Raw genomic sequence first — 20966 nt, 5'->3', positions numbered from 1 at the left:
TCAGACACTCTAAGATCGAGTCTTTTTTCTTGGATTGGCCAAAAAAATTTGATATTCTTTTCTAGGGATAGCCAAGAGTCCTTCCATACATTAGCATTTTCTCTGTTTCCTATAGCTTTACCCACATTCCCTTTTAGTAAATCTCTGTCATGTAGTATGCTCCTCCATCCGTGTGAACATACTGCAGGGGCTTGTGCCTCTAAGAATGATGTCTTGTGGCAGTATTTTCCGAGTAGTACTCGCGCTAGTAGGCAGTCAGGTGCTATTAAGATCCTCCATGCTTGTTTCGCTAATAGAGCTTGATTAAATATTTGAATATCCCTTAGGCCAAAGCCTCCACCCGCTTTTGGCTTAGTCATTTTGCTCCGTGCTATCCAGCACATTTTCTTTTTGCTTTCCGAGTTGTCCCACCAAAAACGGATTAGAACTGACTGTATTCTTTTACAAAAACTTGCAGGGATCTCAAAGCAAAACATTGATTCTTTGTTGAAATCGAATAGTTCTAACTAGGTTTTTATTCATTGATCTACTCGCATAAAACCGAAACCAGAACTTAATAAAAAAAACTGAATCCAGAACGAAATCCTTGTATCTCTTTTCAAATATCACATTATTCTTGTGAAACCGACACTCAGTTTTAAGTTTAGCAGTTAGACTAATGTGTCTCTGTTACTAAAATTCCTTTACACATCATCGTATATATATAATAACATTAATCTATTGATCATATATATTAGCTAAATAAGTAATACCAAATCTTCCACAAACAAATAGAGCTTGAAAAGCATGCCGCTCCAGTATCACCCGAAATTTTTTATTGTTGTCAACAACTAAAGTAGTTCAGAAGGAAAATTTAAAATAGGAAAAACGTCCCAAAGGAAAAAGTTAAAAAAGTAACTCTGCTGTGTTAAAAATCTAAGTAAAAATGGAAAGAAAAAAAGACAGTGAGATTCAGATATTGGGAATGAATCAGAGGATCGTTTCTTCTTATGTACCTTTGTTTTGGGTTTCATCGTCCGATATTGCCAGTCACTATCACAGATGTACCCTACATCACACCACATGCATCCTCTTAAAGTAAACATGTGGCATATATCTTTAGATGATAGATTCTCTGCACAATAATACGTAAACGTAATTACCGTATGTAACCAAGTTGGTATACACATATACATCATGTCTGAGTATGCTGACTTTTAGTTTTAAATAACTTTTGTTTTTTCGCTAAATATTTTAAATAACTTAAAATATTTAATTATGAATAGGTTTATATATTTGGCATCAGGAGTCTATTGCAAGGCATATATATAATTTTGAAATTCCAATGTTATTGGTTTGTGAATTTTTAAAATTTAAATAGAATCCATTGTTATTGGAGCGATGATTTTTAAATTCCACTCAAAATCTTTTGTTATTAGAAAAGTTTAGTTTTCATTGATTTTAAGATTCTATTAAAATCTATTGTTATTGGGATGTAAATTTTCTTTGTTTTTACTCATAGTACTCAACTTTGAGAATATCATCTATATCCATAAGATTTTTGAAATCAATGTAATAAAATACACTCACATACAAAAACTCAAATTGAAGAATGAAATAATATACAAATCACAACTTTAACATAATACAATTCACAACTTAAAAAATAGAAAAATATTAAAAATTTAAAATAAAAATTTTAAAAATATTTTTAAAAAGCACTTTCGAATTTTTTTTAAAAAAATTTCAAAAATATTAATTCAAATTTTTTTTACAAAAATTAAAATTTAAATCATATATTTTGAAATTATATAAAAAATATTTTTTATTTTTTATTATTTATATATCTATAAAGTACGAAGTATAAATTAAATTTTTTGGTCATTTTATTTCTTGAGATCTTTTTTGTGACAAAAACTTTTTTAAAAAATTGTTTAAGAATTGCCTTAATTGAAATGATTTTCTTTCTTTTTTTTTCTACCATCATTAATTTCTTACTTTAAAAGTTAATAACAATCAATTGAATTTTATACACAAGTAATGAAAATCTATGTAAAAGTATTTGATAAAATTTGTTAAATCTAGTTAATTTGTAAAATCCTATCAACTATTAAAATCATCAAATTCCACCGAAATTGATGTTCCAATAACCCCTAATTCTAACGTGTCATGTCGTGCGGATCCAATGTGGATATTAATCAACAAGAATCATACGTACAAAGATGCAATGGAATCTTAATTAATAAATGAATAAGGCTAGTTCCTCTCTCAAAATGGATCTTAAATGATCAGAAAATAAAATAAAAATTAAACCGATTGCAATTATATAACAGATCTTAATATAAATACACCTAATAAATAATATATTAAAAATATATGTTAAATAAAATGGCATGTATAAATTACTAATGCATGTACAAAAAGTCTAAAGTCTAAACACATGACATGTCTCTAGTTTCTTTAGCGGTACACCACATAAATTCTAACCAACCTCTACGTTTATCAAAAACTTTGGTCTGAAATTTGAATCCTTTTAAGTATACCTAATTTGTATAATCAAATTTCGAATCCTTTTAAATATACCTAATTTTTATATAATACCTATTAATCAAATTATCTATATTATAAAGAAAATAGTAGTTGTACTATTGTGCATTTGTTTTTGAGAAAGGGCCCTACTATTGTGCATGTTCCTGCTTGATTGTTTTCCAAACATATGCATGTTACTACTTTAACAAATATGCAGGATAATCTATTCGCATTAGTAAACTTTGATTTATTTTTACATTCTTCTTTCTAAAAGTAATACATAATATGGTGTTTACGTTTAAATGGCTAAGTTGAAAAAAGAATGATACCAAGTTATATTTTTTTTTTCTAAATTTACAAAAGAAGTTATTTAGACTATTGTAGAATTTTTTTATTTATTTTAGCGATCAAAATAAAATATAAAGTACAAAATTATAAACTAAGTTTCAGAATTGTGTAACTTTGATTAGTATAATATTTTGGTTGAAAGGTGGTACAGTTTTTTCTCTCAAAAGCAGTAAATGAAGAGAATTAAGTAGTGTGGTTTCTACTTTCATGTCTTATCTTTCTAATTATATATTAAGATATATATACACATATATAAAAGAAAAACATGTATGTAAAGATAGAAGCACATATATACAAGAAACCTACAAGTCCACTTCTCTAAGAAGATTTGTTCAGAGCACACGACAAAACACAAAAACAAAACCTTCAAGAACAACTCCATTTAAATATCTATAAAGAAATGGATCTTGATTTAATACAAGATCTGCCCATGCTGAAGTTCCCATCACCCATCAAGATCCCATCCAACAACACCAACAGAGATGATGACGGCGGCAGCGGCGGCTGCACCACTCCCACTTCCTCCGACCACAAGATTCCTCCCTCCACCGCCACTACTCCTCCTCCTCCGCCTCAGAAACGCCGCCCACCTCCGTCGCCATCATGTTTCATCAAATCTTGCAAGAGGAAGCTTTTGACGCCATCAAAGGTTGAGATCATCGTCAACAAAGATGAGATCGAACGCTTTTTCTCCTCTGTTTACAATCACTCAACGACGTCATCCCCCACAACCACCACCACCAAGACGGCTCTCACGGTGGTCAGGCGACGGAGAAGTTTCCGTTCTTGTTCTCGAAGATGATCAATAATTGGAGTTAACCACAATAAAGTTAAAGGTTCCTTCATTTCGGTAACTTTTTATTTATTTTATGTAACGATTCTCAACTTTACACGTCGACCCACTCTATATATATACATGTGCTATCGATCGTTGGAATCTTTCTTTTCTTAATAGCTTCATGAATTATGTAAATGTTCAATAAATTTATATTTGCTAGTTTTTTTTTTTGATAACTCTGGTATCTGGGCAGCCACATCCCCAACTATCCCCGTAAGGGGTCCAGCGCCCCAACGGAAGAGATGTTAAATCCGTTGTGGCCAAGGCTCGAACCCGGGTGGCGGGCAGTACAGCTGTACCTCCTTTACCACCAAGCTACGAGCGTTTGGTTTATATTTGCTAGTTGCTTTGTAAACGAACGAACGAACAATTTCATTAATTCACTGACTCAGTATGTACATATCATCTTTTAGTAAACAATGTTACATCGACTAATAAATATTTCAGAAGAAAAAGCCAAAATTAGAATATTTCGACTGAAAATTAACAGTGAAAGCCCATAGCATTTACTATTTGTTCAGTGTTAGGTGGACTTTCGTAAGATGGACATATGAAATTCGTGAATGATCAATAAGAATTATGGAATCAATGTAACATATGTTATGATGGTAATTAATTAAATACACGTAGCAATCTCAAAGTAACCATGTGAGTGAGAGATATCACAAGAGAAAGAGTGAAAATGAGTTGCCTTTGCAAGCAATTATTTTTGTCGGCCACGATAGATGTATATAATGTGTTACCATGGTGTGCATCATCATGCCTCTCGATGATCCGATCTAATTAACATCACATTTTGATGATAGTAAAAGTTAAAAAGAAATCACCATCGTCAAGATTATCTAAAAATTCTTATTGAGAATACTGAAGACATGAAGTTCAGATTAAACAAGTAATTAATAAAATTAGATTACGTAAAATGATAAAAAGTTATAAGGTTAAAAGTTCATGTAATGGCGTTTCAGGTGTTGGTTTTGTATGGTAGAATGAGATGTGTAATAGTTGTGTCTCGTGAAAGACGTCACGAGAAAAGATAATGCATGATGCCTTTTTTTTTTTTTTAGGTAACCGCGGGTTTCCGGCGACCGTGGTCAACCGACTATTCCCGCGAGGTCCACGGCACTCCACGTATTTTTGGGATTTAACCCTAGTCCGGGTGGCCAGCGGAACTCGAACTGCGGGTACCGTATTGGGGGTTTTCCCCTCAAGTACCACTAGCCCAAGGCCACGGGTTAACGCATGATGCCTTGATCCAACTATTTTAAATTAATATTTTTGAATAGATTGTTGCTTATTTTACAAGCTAATTAAAGTAACTATTGTAATCGAGTAAAGTTGATCGGAAATTCATGTTGATCTCTGACATTTTTTGAGCCGACAGAGAGCGATAAATACGGCTTTGGGATCGGTAAATTAATGTTGTTTGTGGATGACGTCTCCTAGAAAAATTAATCTAAAATTCATTAGGAGTGTCCATCCGTCACGTACTCGGAAAATCGTATAGATCAATACTTCATACACTTCAATAGTTTTTTTTTGTAACTTCATAAATCTAGTTGTATATGATTAATGTATTTCTATTGTAAATCTGGGCATAATGAACATTTTGTTTGACAAATCAGCGTTAATCTGAAAGATTCATTAAGATGCTACTAAGTCAACGCATATGCTTCGAAATTTAATTTTGTTAATGATTTTTTTTTAAAGGCTTATACTTTATTCTTATACACAGCGTGGAGAGTGTTAAAAGTTTTATTTAAGGATTTCTTTATATGGCTTACTTTATTTCAGGATTTTTGGATTAACTTAGGCCATCTTAATCCCTAAAAAATTCATTTGGGTTTCTTAGGTTTTTTTTTCTAAAAAAAAAACAATTAAAAACAAAATCAATCGCGGACCGCCAGGAGTCAGTAGGACCTGTGAATAGTATAAGAAACTCACTAAAATCGGTTCTTAATTAGTAGTTTTTGTAACCGATCCTTAAGGGTTTTGTGGGAGCCCACGCACTAAGAACCTCACTAAGAATCCCGGATAATCATGCTCTTACACACAACTTCGAAAACTCGTGAAACGTTGCAATCGTCTTATTCGCTTATGAATTGATATTATTATTAACTAGGAGTTAACCCGCGTTACGCGCAAGGCTATTTTGATTTTTAATTGTTAACTATATAGCTATTCATTTGGACGTTGTATTCTGAACAACAACAAAATTCTAAATTATATGTTTGTGTGAATACTTATTTCTTTAGAAAAAAAACAAAAAACTATACAATTTTCATATAGATGTTTCATATAATTTTCTATTTTTTATATTATATATTTACTTATTATTTAATTTTTTTTATATTATAGAGCAAGTCTTTAAAATAGTTATTTTTAAGTTTTTATCAAAAAATAGTCATCAATAAGGAAAATGACCAAAATAACTCATTTTATTTTGAAAATTTTAATATTTATTTTTTATTTTTCAAAATTTGAAATCATATCTTCAAAACTCCACCCCGTAACTCTAAACCCTAACTCTAGATTATTTAACCTTATGGCATAGATGTATGTTTACTCTTTAATAAATGTTTAATTCAAATAAATGTTTAATTTAGTTTTTCTATTTTTTATATTGTATATTTACTAACTGTTTATCTTTTCTTATTTTGTATATTTGTTTATTCTAAATTTTTTGTTTTTATATCAATGATAATATTACAATATAAATTTAATTTAATATTTTATTTCTTATATACTATATTTACTTATTATTTATTTTTTCTTATATTTTATATTTACTTATTATAATATGTAACATTTCTATATGATTAATATTACTAACAATAATATTAAAATATTACATTATATTGCATTATAAATCTATTATAATATTAGAATAAAAATAAAATATCATAATAATATTACTTATTATTTATTTTTATACTAATATTTTTATGTCTTATAGTCTACATTTACTAATTATTTATTTTACTATACATTTTTCAGATAGATGTTTAATTTAGTTTTTTCCAGTTATGATATTGTATATTTATTTATTGTGTATTTTTCTTTATACTTTATATTTACTTATTCTAATATTACGGTAGAAGTTTAATATAATATTTGTATTTCTTATATTGTATATTTACTTATTATTTATTTTACAATAATTTTTTTTTCCAGAGATATGTTTAATTTAGTCTTTTCATTTCTTAATTGTATTTTACCTATTTTTTATTTTTTCTTATACTGTATATTTACTTATTCTAATTTTCTTGCTTTTATATCAAATGATAATATTACGACAGATGTTTAATGTGATAAAAAAATATTATCTTATATTGTATGCTTATTTTTCTTATGTTGTATATTTACTTACAAAAATATTTGAAAATAATAAAATGTTAAACTATACATTTTCAGATAGATGTTTAATACTTATCTAATTGTTTAGTTTTATATCAAATTATAATATTATGATACATGTTTAATGTAATATTTTTATTTTTATATTATATATTTACTTATTATTTATATTACTATATATTTTCAGATAGAGGTTTAATGTATTTTTTGTATTTTTTGTATTTTTTATATTGTATATTTACTTTTAATTTATTTTTCTTATATTTATATTTACTTATTCTAATATTATAATTGATATTTAATGTAAATTCACTTTTATTTATTTAACTATATATTTTTCAGATATATGTTTAATTTAGTTTTTTTATTTTTTATATTGTGTATTTACTTACTGTTTATCTTTTCTTATTTTTATATTTATTTATCCTAAATTTCTTGGTTTTATATCAATGATAATATTACGATATATATTTAATGTAATATTTTTTTATTTCTTATATACTATATTTACTTATTATTTATTTTTCTTATATTTTATATTTACTTATTCTAATAATACGATAATGTTTAGTATAATATTTATATTTCTTATATTTTGTATTTAGTTATTATTTTATAGATTTTTAATTTAGTTTTTTCAATTCTTAATTGTATATTTACTTATTCTAATTTTTTTCCTTTTATATCAAATAACAATATTATGATAGATGTTTAATGTAATATTTCTATTTATTATATTGTATATTTACTTATTATTTACTTTTCCTTATATTGTATATTTACTTATTATTATTTAATGCAATGTTTCTATTTCTTATATTGTTTATTTACTTATTATATATTTTTCTTTATATTGCAAATTTACTTATTATTTATTTTCTATTTTTGGTAATAATGCCATGTGTCATCTTTCGGGAGAATTTTTTTCGCTGATGTGGACGCCCTACGGAGCCTCAAAAGGTTCCTTTTTATTAGTATAGATTTATAGATGTTTAATTTAGTTTTTTCAATTCTTAATTGTATATTTACTTATTCTAATTTTCTTCCTTTTATATCAAATAACAATATTATGATAGATATTTAATGTAATATTTCTATTAATGATATTGTGTATTTACTTATTATTTATTTTTCCTTATATTGTATATTTACTTATTATTGTTTAATGCAATGTTTCTATTTCTTATATTGTTTATTTACTTATTATATATTTTTCTTTATGTTGCAAATTTACTTATTATTTATTTTCTATTTTTGGTAAAGATGCCACGTATCATCTTTCGGAAGAATTTTTTTCGCTGATGTGGACGCTCTATGGAATTGCAAATTTACTTATTATTTATTTTCTATTTTTTAAATAATAATGCCACGTGTCATTTTTCGGAAGAATTTTTTTCCGCTGATGTGAACGTTCCATGGAACCTCGAAAGCTCCATTTTATTAAAGCTCCATTTTATTAGTATAGATTTGAAAAATGGCCTATAATTATGAATTGATATTGTGAGAAATGAATCTGAACATGTTTTTTTTGGAAACACTAACTTGATTCCTTGAACTACATGTTATTCTGAATCACTTGAGATATACGTGTATGAGTTTGATATTTGAATATTGTAGAGGGTCGAGCTATACTCGTATAAACATTGTCAATATTTACTACTTACTGACATATTATCGACAAATTTGATCTTTAACAATGGGATGACGTCAATTAGCGACAAGTACAAACATTACCAAGTATAAGATTAAACAATATAATATAGTTTACATTGTAGATTTACTTTTCATAATGGAGGTCTTGTGAATGCGATGTAAACAAAGGTGGATAAGCACGATGATGATTGATGAAAAACATAGAGTATTAATTTCTATGATCCTTGTTAATTATGTTTGATCAGATTTATTTTATTAGATCGTGCGTGAAAGTACCTTCAATAAAAATGTAGTACTTTATATAACACGCCGTAAGAATCAACAATGATGATTATTCCAGCACATGAAATCAAATATTATTCGATATTAGTACCAAATCAACAGGTTATTAAAAAAATGTTGGCTAGTGGGGTACAATAATTAGCCGGGTTTGTTTGGTACAGTATTACCATCATGAAGTCTGCAAAACTTTCTAGTATCATATTATAAAACGAACGTCAACTGAATATACTGATCTATATGTAGTCTTTTTCTTTCTTTCTTTCTTCTGGTTACTACTCACTAGCCCTGGGACGGATCCGGATATCCGGGAAATTTAGGGTATCCAGATCCGGATCCGTCGGATCCGTGGATTTAATATCCGGATCCGGATTCGTGGTTTCCGGATACTCGGGTTTCGGATATCCGTCTCGATATTCTATTATCCGCGGATATCCGGATCCGGATCCGTCAAAATAATTAAAAATAATTTTTTAACAAAAATCACTAATTTTTTTAATATAATACATAAATTAAATATTTATAAATATATTTATATATGTTTATAATATTGTAAAAACTAAAATATAATATTATAAGATTAATTCATGTATAAATATTAATATATCAAATATAAATATTAATAAAATTTAAAAATTTAATGTATTTTAAAAATACGGATCCGTATCCTTATATCCGGACCTAAAAATTAAGATATCCGGATCCGGATTCGGTTTGCACGGATCCAAGATTTTACTATCCGGATTCGGATCCGGGCACCCCAGATATCCTATTTTCGGAGCGGATCCGGAGCGGATCTCAGATCGAATCCGGATCTCGGATAATAAGTCCCATGCCTACTACTTACTACTGAAATACAGTTCTATTATTAAGTTTTGTGAATATATACGATGGATATGTAATTAAATAGCTTATAAAATTAGGTTACATGGGTAGAGGTGAAATAAATGGAATTAGACCAAACATTTTTAATGACATTGAAACAGAAAGTATCGAATGGTACTGTGGCCAAAGATCGGAGCCATGCCTACACATTTAAATAGGGTAATGATCTCACCTTTCACCGCATTAGTTGTTTTTACCATTAAAAAGATTTAACTGCTTTGGTGCTTTTACTATTTGGTCTTACTCGAACAGTATCAGAGTTTCACATGAGTTGTGGTGTGGTCTAAAAGAGATGGCTTTATAGCCCATCTCATCATCATCTAAAGGTCTACTTAGTTCATGACTGTTTTAGTTTGTACTGAGATTTGATTAATGGAATGAAAAAGAAACACAGGAGTTCTTGTCCTAAAAGAACAACTGTTTGTTAAAAAAAAAAAGAACAACTGTCTAATATAATATTACAATTAATCTGGTCTAGTTCAACCTATATACAAGATTTAACGTACACTTTTAGCAATTAAATATATGAGTGAGGCTATTCGTTAAACCGGTTTAACCAGATGGTTTAGCTGATCTTTCCCCCCTTGAATCAGCTAAACATATACTTTGGGCTAAGTAAAATGCGGCACATTTTAAGGTCGGGTCAGACTTAAATATTTATGGGTTTTGCATATTATGGGCTTTGGCTTGGACCAATTGACATTCCGAAACAAAGGAACAAACTCATCTGTGGTCATTTTACAAGAACACATTTGAAAAAGATGGGAGACTTCTCGGAGCCAGGTAAGGTCCATTTTGATTCACTATCATATCTCGCCAGTCCCAAGAGGTTGACTTGAAGTGTCTCCCGAAGCCCATGCTTGATAGTCTTTACAGTACAAAACAAAACATATAAGCCGCAAGTTCTTGTATTTTGTCTGAAAATTCTAACACATCTACGAGAAGAAACGAAGATACACCTTGCAAGACAAGAGCTTGATGCAGCAGCCATTAGTTTGCTCTTCGACCCTAACGAGCAGAACAGGACACACTTCAAAGTCGAAGAATTTAAAAGTGTAAACGTGTTATCATCAACTCTCTCGATCCTCTCCGCGTCTAGCACCGAGTACTGACTTGCAGGTAAGCTCATATACTCCACTGCCAACATCAAAACAAACAATAATTCAAGATTTCAAGAAAAAAAAACAGATGGTGGAGAGTTTACTTAGAGGTCGCTGGAGCTGGCGAACGGAGACGGATTGTTTCTGACGGGAGATGAATCGAGCTTTGGGGGTGGAGGAGCTCGTGGAGACGCGAATAGGTGGAGGAGATGGTGGTGAAGGAGAGAGATGGGTTTCGATTCGTCTTTTTAGGGATGTTAACTACATGGTCAGGGGCCGACCCTCTTTTGTTTATTATAACTACAGTCCTATTTTAACTCAGCCCTGTTTTAACCCTATTATAATCAAGAGTTATGACTGTTACGAGTGTTAGTTCATTTAATTGAAAAAAATATTCCATTTATTTTTGTTCTTAAATTTTTAAAATAAAACTAGAAAAATTAAGATATGATATGATTTTTTCTTCCAATTTGTTGAGCATCAAAATCAAAATTTTTCCTTCCAAAATCGCAAAATCGAGTTTTTGCTCCACAATTAAGAATAAACTTTTTCCGTCAAAAAACACAAATTGTGTTTTTTTCCGCCAAAACCTAATTTGAGTTTTTCCACCAAAACCACAAAATCAAGTTTTCCCGCCAAAACCGCAAAATCTAGTTTTCCCGCAAAAACCGCAAAATCGAGTTTTCCTGTCAAAACCGGCAAATCGAGTTTTCCCGCCAAAACTGTAAAATCGCGTTTTCCCGCCGAAACAGCAAAATCAAGTTTTTCGCCGAAACCGGCAAATCAAGTTTTCTCGCCGAAACCGCAAAATCGAGTTTTCCCGCAAAAAACCGGCAATCGAGTTTTCCCCTCAAAACCGCATAATCGAGTTTTTCCGCCAAAACCGCAAAATCGAGTTTTCCCGCCAAAACCGCATAATCGAGTTTTTCCGCCAAAACCGCAAAAACGAGTTTTTCCGCCGAAACCGGCAAATCGAGTTTTCCCGCCAAAACTACAAAATCGCGTTTTCCCGCCGAAACAGCAAAAACGAGTTTTTCCCCAAACCGGCAAATCGGGTTTTCCCGCCGAAACCGCAAATCGCGTTTTTTCGCCAAAACTGTAAAATCGCATTTTCCCGCCGAAACCGCAAAATCGAGTTTTTCTGCCAAAACCGCAAAAATGAGTTTTCCCGCCGAAACCGGCAAATCAGGTTTTCCCACCGAAACCGCAAAATCGATTTTTTCCACCGAAACCGCAAAATCGAGTTTTTCCGCCAAAACTAAAACCGCAAAAATGAGTTTTCCCTCCAAAACCGGCAAATCGAGTTTTCCCGCCAAAACCGTGAAATTGAGTTTTACGGGTTTTCCAGAAAAAAATTAACTTTACGTTTTCACGGAAAAATTCGATTTTGAGGTTTTGGCGAAAAACTCGATTTTGATTTTTTGGCAGGAAAACTCGATTTTGAAGTTTTGACGAAAAACTCGATTTTGCGCTTTTGGAGGGAAAACTCGATTTTGTTGTTTTAGTTGAAAACTCGATTTTGCGGTTTCGACGGAAAATTTCGTTGTTTAGTTTTTGGCGAAAAAACTTGAATTTAAGTTTGTTTTGGTGAAAAATATTATTAAATATTGTATAATAGTTATGTGAATCAAAATAAAAACGTTAGAATTTAAACCCTGGTCTTATTAGGATCAACCCTGTTTAAACCCTGTTTAAAAAATAAGGGTTAGGATTACAAATGGGTTTGCATGGTTAGGACTAACTCTGTTAGGTTAACCATGTTAGGTTAAGTCCATGTTAGGTTAAGTCCATATTAGTCTTCTTCGACGAGAGTGATTAGGAGGTAGTCGCTTAGCTCAACGCCATAGCTGAGAAAAACGACTGCGTTTTGGGGATGCGATGTGTTTTAACGACTAACGGCTTCTCAGGTTTAGCCTGCTCGAGTTGTCGCACTACAGTTAAAATACGCCGAGTGTTGTAAGTAGGCCCAATAACAGCCCGCTAAATAAATATCTAACCGCATGGATCTAATTGAAATTATATAACGAGAAGTAGTTGTCTAATTAAAAAAATTAAAGTATAATGCAACTTGATTTGGTTGGTCTTCTCCAAATTTTTAATTTGTCATACCAAGAAAAACTATGACTAATATATTAAAATTTTCACTAATTAATCTGCATAGCATTGTCATGAGGCAAATACTGGTTGCCACTTCCCATTATTGTCGAGCTGAATACTTAAATCACATTATAACTAATACTATTGACATTCATTAATTGACGAATCCAAATAATAGACATGCATTACCATTAATGGTATCTAATCTAAGTATTTATTATCTTCTTTGTCAACTCTGATGTGTTGTATAGTTTGAAAATCTAATAATGTGTAATCACTAACTTCTTTTTTTTTTTCAAATGTGTAACTAACAAACTATGAAAAATTCAAAGTTCAAAGAAAAACATTTAATGGATGCAAAAAAAATAAATCAATGTATTAATAATTGACTTTTTTGAATAAATTAATAATTGATTTTGAAAAGATAACATCACCTAATTGCTATTTATTTCATAATTTAATGTTATAAATATGTTAAACTCTCATAGTTATTTCAAATATTTTTAATAATGGATTTTGAAAAGATAAAATCACCTAATCTAAAATGTAGAATCACTAACTTATTTGTCATCGTAATTTAATGAAAGTTGAGTTGATTTAATAATTTTAGATCTTTTAACTATAAAATAAGATGAAAAAAGGAAAATAACAATAGAATAAGCAAGTGGATAGAAAAAGATAATCAAAATACACAAAGAGCCAAACCTTCAATTCACTTGGCAAATCGCTCGGCGACAAAGACGACGAATCCAGCAAGGATCTAGAAACGGCATATCGAAGAGTAACTCTCTCCCTCAGATTCAGAAAAACCACAGGCTCGAGAAAGTGTCGGCGACGCAAGGAAGGAAGGAAGGAAGGAGGAGATTCGAATTGTGCGAGAACAGAGGTAACTCTTTGAATTTTCTTCTCCCAATCTCAGAGTCTTATCTCCTTCGTTGTATTGGTAATGTCGATTGATTCGATTCGATTCGATTCTTATTTATCTTCTGCAGCGGCAATGGAGTCCACCGAGTCATATGCCCCTGAAGAGCTCACCGACCGATCCCCTGAACCTTCCGAAGATGGTACTATTTTCCGATCCGATCTGCTCTTTTTGAACAAAGATAATGCATTTCCACATTCTAGATTTGGCATTGAAGAAAATCTTGTAACTTGTTTAGAATGCTAAATAATTATACTTAGGGAAATAACCAAACAATTATGTGATTTGAGTTAGATCAAATTCATCTTCATATACTCCATCCGTTTCATATTAAGTGTCGTTGTTCTGAAATTTTTTAGTTACAAAATAAGTGTTGTTTTCGACATTCATGCAAAATTTATAAATTTTATTTAACAATTTATTTTTCTATTGGTTCAAGTATAGTTAGGTGTATAGGTAATTGTGTTTTTATATAGGAAATATACAAAATTAATTGTTTCCTTAGGTTGTGTGCTTAAAATCAATCAGAGGGAGTAGTATTTAATCGAGGTTGTATGTTTTTTTAGCAAAGATTGTTTTTTTTCTGCCTTTTTCGAATTTCAATTCAGCGTTTAGCTCAACTACTGATGAGGATTCTATGCTCTCTCTCTCTCTCTCTTTGACTTTATAATGGCTTTCTCTCTCTTGCAGACTCTGCTGAGAAGCCAACGCACATTCGGTTTCTTGTATCCAATGCGGCTGCTGGTTCTGTCATTGGGAAAGGAGGCTCCACCATCACCGAGTTTCAGGCTAAGTCCGGGGCCCGGATCCAGCTCTCGCGTAACCAAGAGTTTTTCCCTGGGACGACTGATAGGATTATTATGATATCGGGATCCATTAAAGAAGTTGTCAATGGACTTGAGCTTATCCTTGATAAATTGCACAGCGAGGTAATATCACAACTGCTTTTAACTAATGTATACATATTAAGTTGTTACGAGAGCAGTTTTTTGATTTTTTATGTTTGTTTGTTTAGCTTCATGCTGAAGAAGGTAGTGATGTTGAGCCTAGGAGAAGACTAAGACTCGTGGTTCCTAACAGTTCTTGTGGAGGCATTATTGGAAAAGGAGGGGCCACCATCAAGTAAGTTATTGTTTTGAAATTTTTCGCAGAAGATTGTATGAGCTTGTCAGAGCCACCATTTCTTATAGCACATCAAAATCACCAACTTACATCTGTAATGTATCTGGTCATGTTCTTGCATTTCTTCCATGCTCATTTTCTCGGATTCATATTAAGAGAGGAATTTATTTTCCCTGAATGCATACATAAACAAGTCAAGATCCTATAACAGGTGCAAATAGGTTTCTGGATAGTAGAGATGGCTCAGTTTGAAGTATTAGTGTTAGTTAGGGATGTCTAGTTTCTCTTAAATTTTTTTAGAATATGTTGTTGCATTTTTTGTTTTGTTTTGTTTTGTTTTGACTTCAGTAATACTGCTGTTACCAGCCGTTAAAAGATTTATTTCTATTGACACAGGTCATTTACTGAGGAATCTAAAGCTGGTATTAAGATATCCCCTCTGGATAATACCTTCTATGGGTTGAGTGATAGGCTAGTGACGTTATCTGGAACCTTTGAGGAGCAGATGCGGGCAATTGATTTGATTTTGGCTAAGCTTACCGAGGACGATCATTACTCCCAGAATGTACATTCCCCATATTCATATGCAGGTATATCAACTCAGTATTAGCTTAGTTAGGTGTCTGTTTTCCTCATTGATGTTTCTTCTGTTATCCTGTTCTGCATGTCTGGGATTGCATAGCATTTGTTCATTTTTCGAAAGCAATAAAGTATATGGTTAGATCACTTCTGGACTATTCTTTGGGTCTACACTATGTACATTGTCAAATGTCAGCTAGGTAGTATTGGGTTTAAGTATCTTTCGTCTCACATTGAATTTCTTTCTTACTTTGGGGAATGTGTGTGATGCTTGTCAGTTGTTAAGCTTATTTCGCTTGTAAGTTCCTTTTAAATCGGCATTTTAGGTCTTTCCCACTCTGGTTTTCATGGTCATCCATATGCGTATGTGCTTCCTTCTGTTGCAACAGCGGGATACAATTCAGCTAACTACGCACACAACGGTTCTGGAGGCAGGTATCAAAACCACCAAAAGGTTAGTCTCTTTGCATCATATTCCACCCTATTTATGAATATATATTGAAGTGTGGTGTATAATTTTGCATAATATATGTTCCACCCTGTTCATGTAAATGCACTCAGAGATGATTTCGCTCGTTTGATCATTTCTTAAGCTTTGTTTTTGGTATACATTCCAGGAAGAGGCTGGTAGCACGGTGACAATTGGTGTGTCGGATGAGCATATAGGATTGGTCCTTGGCCGTGGAGGAAGAAACATCATGGAAATCACTCAGATGACCGGTGCTCGTATAAAAATATCAGACCGAGGCGATTTCATGTCTGGAACTAGGCCTGGGCATTTCGGGTATCGGTTCGGTTCGGTTCGGGTATTTCGGGTTTCGGGTAGTTCGGATAGTAGCTAGAAGATCCATTTAGTACTTGACTTATTTTCGGTTCGGTTCGGTTCGGATAGTTTCGGGTTCGGTTCGGTTCGGATAGTAAATGTAGGAACCGGAAAATATCCGGAAAAAGTTCGGTTCTCATTTGGATCCGGTTCGGGTTCGGATAGTTCGGGTACTTCGGATAATTTGGACAAAATATTGGTTATTTAAGGTAAAATATCAAATAATTAGGATGATTTAGATAAAAAAATTGGATATTTCGGATTACTTTGGATATTTCGGATAAAACTATCCGGATAGTTTCGGATACTTTCGGTTAGTTTGGATACTTTATAATAATTTAGTTATCCTCAACTATTTTCAAATACTTTTAATAGAATTTTAAATTAAAAATATATATTTAGTGATGTTATATGTATATATAATTAATATTTTTATATATTCGGGTACCCGTTCGGTTCTCGGTTCGGTTCCGGTTCGGTTCGGTTATTTCGGATATAAAAATATAGGAACCGTTCGGGTATTTAAGGGTATTGGTCCGGTTCCGGTTTCGGGTATTTCGGTTCGGTTCCGGTTCGGTTCTTCGGTTCCGGTTATTTTGCCCAGGCCTATCTGGAACCACTGACAGGTAAAAGCTAACCTTATTGGGAGGGCTATAACCGAACATTGTGTTAAATACTTCTAATGTCTAAACTTTTGAAATGGCAAAAAATGGACAGGAAAGTGACGATCACAGGATCACAGAGAGCAATTCAACAAGCTGAGACGATGATAAAACAGAAAGTTGATTCAGCCTCTGAGAGAGAGACCGAATAAAGAAGTCTCCATCTTGGTTCCTCATCTTTGGTCATTTTGTTGAGGCTTAAGCTTTGAGATGGGGATCACAAATCATCTTGGAGTGAGGCAGAGAGTTCTCTCTAGGAGCTTTGTTTCTTCTTGTTCATGTCTTTGACATAATACAATGTGTTTTTTTTTTCTCTTGGGAGAGAAGCAGGTTTGGATTTAGAAGTACTATTTTCACTTTGTTTTGTTTAATAACTTTATTTCAGTTTTGTTGCCCTTTTTGTAATTTTATATTTTTTATATTTTTAAGACAAATTTTTTTTTAAAAAATACAATTAATGTTCTTAAACTTCACAATTTTTCATTAATAGTTAATAAAAATTGCATTAAAAATATATAATATATATTTTTTAAAAACAATTTTTCATATATTTTTATTATTTAGGCTCATTATCCGGAACTTTTAATATTTCCCAAATTTCACCTATCTTCTCATATCTATACAAAACCACCCACCTAATTGACAAGTAAGCTTTTGATATTTTCCGAATCACCCCGTACTTCTTGAATTTAATTATTACTGAAAGTACCAGGAACTTTCTAAATTTACGTAAATGCCCACAAATTATCATATACATGGAGACGATTCAATCTCACTCCCACATTCCTTTCACCTTCTCCGGCTCCGATACCACTCGCTCTCTCCGGCGGCTCTAACTATCGCCGCCATCTCGATTACTATCTTCATGTTCGTCTACCTCCTTCCCTTTATTTTATCCGTTCTCTCTTAATTAATGTTCAGATCTCATTGTGATCGCATTGTTCCCCCTAGTCTCTGTATCTCGTATGAATTTTCTTAATTCGATATCAATTTGTTAAATCAGATGAGATCGAAGCTCATCTCGTAACTTGTTCTACAAAATTGGCAGACGATGGAAGAGATCAGGAAAGAGATAGACGTCGGTGATTGGCATTCGAATCTCCCCCACGATGAGTGGACGCAGCTCACTGTTCCTGGCTCACGAGCATCAGCTCGGTACAAGGTCGATTTTGATCGATTTGATTGGAGAGATTTATACTTATCTGATTGAATCGTTTTCTTTATGAAAAATGCAGCATGCGGCGGTGGTTGTTGATGAGAAGCTCTGCATTGTCGGTGGAAGCCGTAACGGCCGTTACTTATCTGATGTCCAGGTTAGTTTAATTCTCTGTTTACTTTATCTATTTAATGGATCTGTGTTTGATTTGTTGAACTCATCAACTTGTCAGGTGTTTGATCTTAGAAGTTTGACTTGGGATAGTCTGAAACTTAAAACTGAAGACGGTGATGGTAGCTTAGGGGAGGCTTTTCCTGCTATTTCAGATCACCGTATGGTAAAGTTTTTTTACTTGCACAAGAGTTTTTGCAATCATATACTTGAAATGTTCAAAAAAATTGTGAAAAATCTTGGCAGATTAAGTGGGGACACAAGCTTCTTCTGATCGGTGGGTACTCCAAGAATCAATCAGATAACATGTCAGGTTAGCCAATATCTAGATGTTGTTCTGTGAGATGCAAGAGAAAAATAATCATGTGGATGCTGTTTCAGATGCTTATAAAGTGTGTTGATTCTTCCTTACAGTGCGGTTTATTGATTTGGAAACACATCTGTGTGGAGTCGTTGAGGCCTCGGGGAATGTTCCGGTAGGGAAACTTTTAATCTGAATTGGTCCGTACACATTTTTATGTTTTGGCTAGTTATACTCTTTTTTGTTTTTGTTTTATAGGTATCACGTGGTGGACATTCCATTACGCTGGTAGGTTCCCGAGTTTTTGTTTTTGGTGGGGAAGATAAGAAAAGGAGGCTGCTGAATGATCTGCATGTTCTTGATCTCGAGACAATGACTTGGGATGTGGTTGAGACATCGTAAGTTTATTCAACTAGATTTATGTTTATTTATGTTTTAGTGCAGTTATTTTTCTAGCTGGTCTTAGATCTAAAGTGTGTGTTTTTCTTGTTTGACAGGCAGACACGCCCAGTTCCCAGATTTGATCACACAGCTGCTACACACTCCGATCGTTACCTCTTGATTTTTGGTGGTTGTTCTCATTCTATCTTCTTCAATGATCTTTATATCCTCGACTTGCAAACCGTAAGCACATTTTTTCTGGAATTTTATTTATCATTTTCATCATGTTTCTGATAATTATCTTGCATACATCGCAGATGGAGTGGTCACAGCCTCATGTTCAGGGAGATGATGTAACTCCTCGGGCAGGACACGCAGGAATAACCATTGACGAAAACTGGTATATTGTTGGGGGCGGTGATAACAGTACCGGTAAATGCAATCTCTGGTTCTATAATTACGTATCCGCTTGCTTAACAGGCTTTTGCATGCATCTCTCCTCTGTGACTCTTTCCTTTCGTGCGTGCAGGTTGTTTAGAGACCCTTGTTCTAAATATGTCGAAGCTGGTTTGGTCTACATCAACACATGTAGGAGCAAGGCATCCACTTGCTAGTGAGGTTGATCAACTAATCCTAAATTCAATTTCTTTCATGTCTGAGTTTTCTTATGTATTGATGTATTATTCAAACTGCAGGGCCTTAGTGTGTGCTCAGCATCAGTATTTGGAGAGAACATCTTAGTAGCTTTTGGCGGCTATAACGGAAAGTATAACAATGATGTAAGCCCATAGACAGCTTACGCAAATCATGCCTTAGTGATACGTCTTATCCATTATATTCGACTCTCGTCTTCTTTTCACACAGATATTCGTCATGAGACTAAAGCCAGGAGAATCATCCTCGCATCCCAAAATCTTCAAGTCACCAGCAGCCGCTGCAGCTGCGGCCTCTGTCACTGCTGCTTATGCCATAGCCAAGTCAGATAGCTCAGATTTTCCTCCACCACCTGCAAACCCAACTCTCAACGGAACAGGAAACAGCTTCCCTGAGAGAGATATCAGAAACACAATCGATTCCATTAAAGAAGAAAAAAGAACTCTGGAGTCATCTGTTGCAGAAACCCAAGTAGAAAACTCGAAGCTCAGGGAAAAGATAGATGAAGTTAATAGCACCCACGCTGAACTATCTCAAGTTCGTACCTCTCAACACTCTCAAGTGAAATGTTACTTCCCCCTTTTGTGTTAGATTCACAATCTTTTCACATTATTGCAGGAACTCCAATCTGTACAAGGTCAACTTATCTCAGAGCGGTCAAGATGCTTTAAACTCGAGGTATACAAAAGCCTCCTTCTACATTCACAGTCTGCTTTAAGTTTGCCGGCTTGTGTCGTTTTTTCCAAAATCTCCAGCTCATTGGCGATTCTATCTCTTATGGAATGTCTTAGGCACAAATAGCAGAACTGCAGAAAGCATTGGAGTCAGGACAATCCATTGAAGCTGAAGTTGAGATGCTTAGAAAACAGAAGTTAGCATCGGATGAAAGAGAAGACGGGACCGTGAAAAAGCAAGGCTGGGGCTGGGGTACTAGGTAGAGATCCCAAACAATACATACATTTAAAGATGCTCAACGTTCGAATCCAACATTGGTTTATAATACTACTTTTGAGTGTGAGACATAAGTTATTTTTTTTATCTACAACAAAAGATTCAGAATCAATTTGTTTGTTATGAATGTGTTTGTTATTTCACGCTCATCTTAAATAAAGAACTACATTTTGCTGATAATT

General features: G+C 32.9%; 3 protein-coding genes and 1 long non-coding RNA gene across 6 annotated transcripts; 3 read left to right on the top strand and 1 right to left on the bottom strand.

The window, feature by feature from the left end:
• Positions 1-3121: 3121 nt before the first annotated feature.
• LOC106442987 (cyclin-dependent protein kinase inhibitor SIM) lies at positions 3122-3853 on the top strand. The gene has a single exon (XM_013884607.3). The coding sequence runs from the start codon at positions 3257-3259 to the stop codon at positions 3656-3658; it is 402 nt and encodes a 133-aa protein (XP_013740061.2). The 5' UTR covers positions 3122-3256; the 3' UTR covers positions 3659-3853.
• Positions 3854-10313: 6460 nt separating this feature from the next.
• LOC111203731 lies at positions 10314-11315 on the bottom strand. The gene is made up of 3 exons (XR_007321045.1): positions 11070-11315; positions 10825-11002; positions 10314-10733 (listed from the first exon to the last, which is right to left on the bottom strand). It is a non-coding gene; the product is annotated as an uncharacterized LOC111203731 (long non-coding RNA).
• A 2393-nt stretch (positions 11316-13708) lies between these two features.
• On the top strand, positions 13709-17641 carry LOC111204229 (protein BTR1). 2 transcript variants are annotated; one of them, XM_022698483.2, is made up of 9 exons: positions 13709-13948; positions 14055-14126; positions 14675-14913; positions 15000-15106; positions 15503-15696; positions 16075-16139; positions 16303-16443; positions 17118-17134; positions 17226-17641. In XM_022698483.2, exons 2-9 carry the CDS (start codon positions 14060-14062, stop codon positions 17320-17322), a joined length of 927 nt encoding a protein of 308 aa, XP_022554204.1. In that variant the 5' UTR covers positions 13709-13948; positions 14055-14059; the 3' UTR covers positions 17323-17641. The 2 variants fall into 2 exon arrangements, with proteins under 2 accessions (XP_022554204.1, XP_022554203.1); XM_022698482.2 differs by having other exon boundaries at positions 16012-16139.
• A 251-nt stretch (positions 17642-17892) lies between these two features.
• LOC106441335 (acyl-CoA-binding domain-containing protein 6) lies at positions 17893-20964 on the top strand. 2 transcript variants are annotated; one of them, XM_022698480.2, is made up of 14 exons: positions 17893-18037; positions 18219-18332; positions 18406-18483; positions 18559-18663; positions 18744-18810; positions 18912-18973; positions 19057-19196; positions 19296-19422; positions 19497-19611; positions 19709-19797; positions 19875-19958; positions 20044-20370; positions 20452-20511; positions 20625-20964. In XM_022698480.2, exons 2-14 carry the CDS (start codon positions 18222-18224, stop codon positions 20769-20771), a joined length of 1512 nt encoding a protein of 503 aa, XP_022554201.1. In that variant the 5' UTR covers positions 17893-18037; positions 18219-18221; the 3' UTR covers positions 20772-20964. The 2 variants fall into 2 exon arrangements, with proteins under 2 accessions (XP_022554201.1, XP_022554202.1); XM_022698481.2 differs by having other exon boundaries at positions 17935-18037; positions 18174-18332.
• The last annotated feature ends 2 nt before the right edge of the window (positions 20965-20966 follow it).

Source organism: Brassica napus, chromosome C3 (genome assembly GCF_020379485.1).
Source record: "Brassica napus cultivar Da-Ae chromosome C3, Da-Ae, whole genome shotgun sequence".
Taxonomy (NCBI): domain Eukaryota; kingdom Viridiplantae; phylum Streptophyta; class Magnoliopsida; order Brassicales; family Brassicaceae; genus Brassica; species Brassica napus.
The sequence above is the reverse complement of the archived record's forward strand: the minus strand, read 5'-3'. Positions and strand labels throughout refer to the sequence as shown.

Coding starts and splice junctions, on each gene's coding strand:
- LOC106442987 (XM_013884607.3), top strand. CDS start 3,257: ATGGATCTTGATTTAATACAAGATCTGCCCATGCTGAAGTTCCCATCA.
- LOC111204229 (XM_022698482.2), top strand. CDS start 14,060: ATGGAGTCCACCGAGTCATATGCCCCTGAAGAGCTCACCGACCGATCC. Junction 15,697..16,011: donor TTCCCCATATTCATATGCAG/GTATATCAACTC, acceptor TCGGCATTTTAG/GTCTTTCCCACTCTGGTTTT. Junction 16,140..16,302: donor GGTATCAAAACCACCAAAAG/GTTAGTCTCTTT, acceptor TATACATTCCAG/GAAGAGGCTGGTAGCACGGT.
- LOC106441335 (XM_022698480.2), top strand. CDS start 18,222: ATGGAAGAGATCAGGAAAGAGATAGACGTCGGTGATTGGCATTCGAAT. Junction 19,612..19,708: donor GGGCGGTGATAACAGTACCG/GTAAATGCAATC, acceptor TCGTGCGTGCAG/GTTGTTTAGAGACCCTTGTT. Junction 20,512..20,624: donor CAAGATGCTTTAAACTCGAG/GTATACAAAAGC, acceptor GGAATGTCTTAG/GCACAAATAGCAGAACTGCA.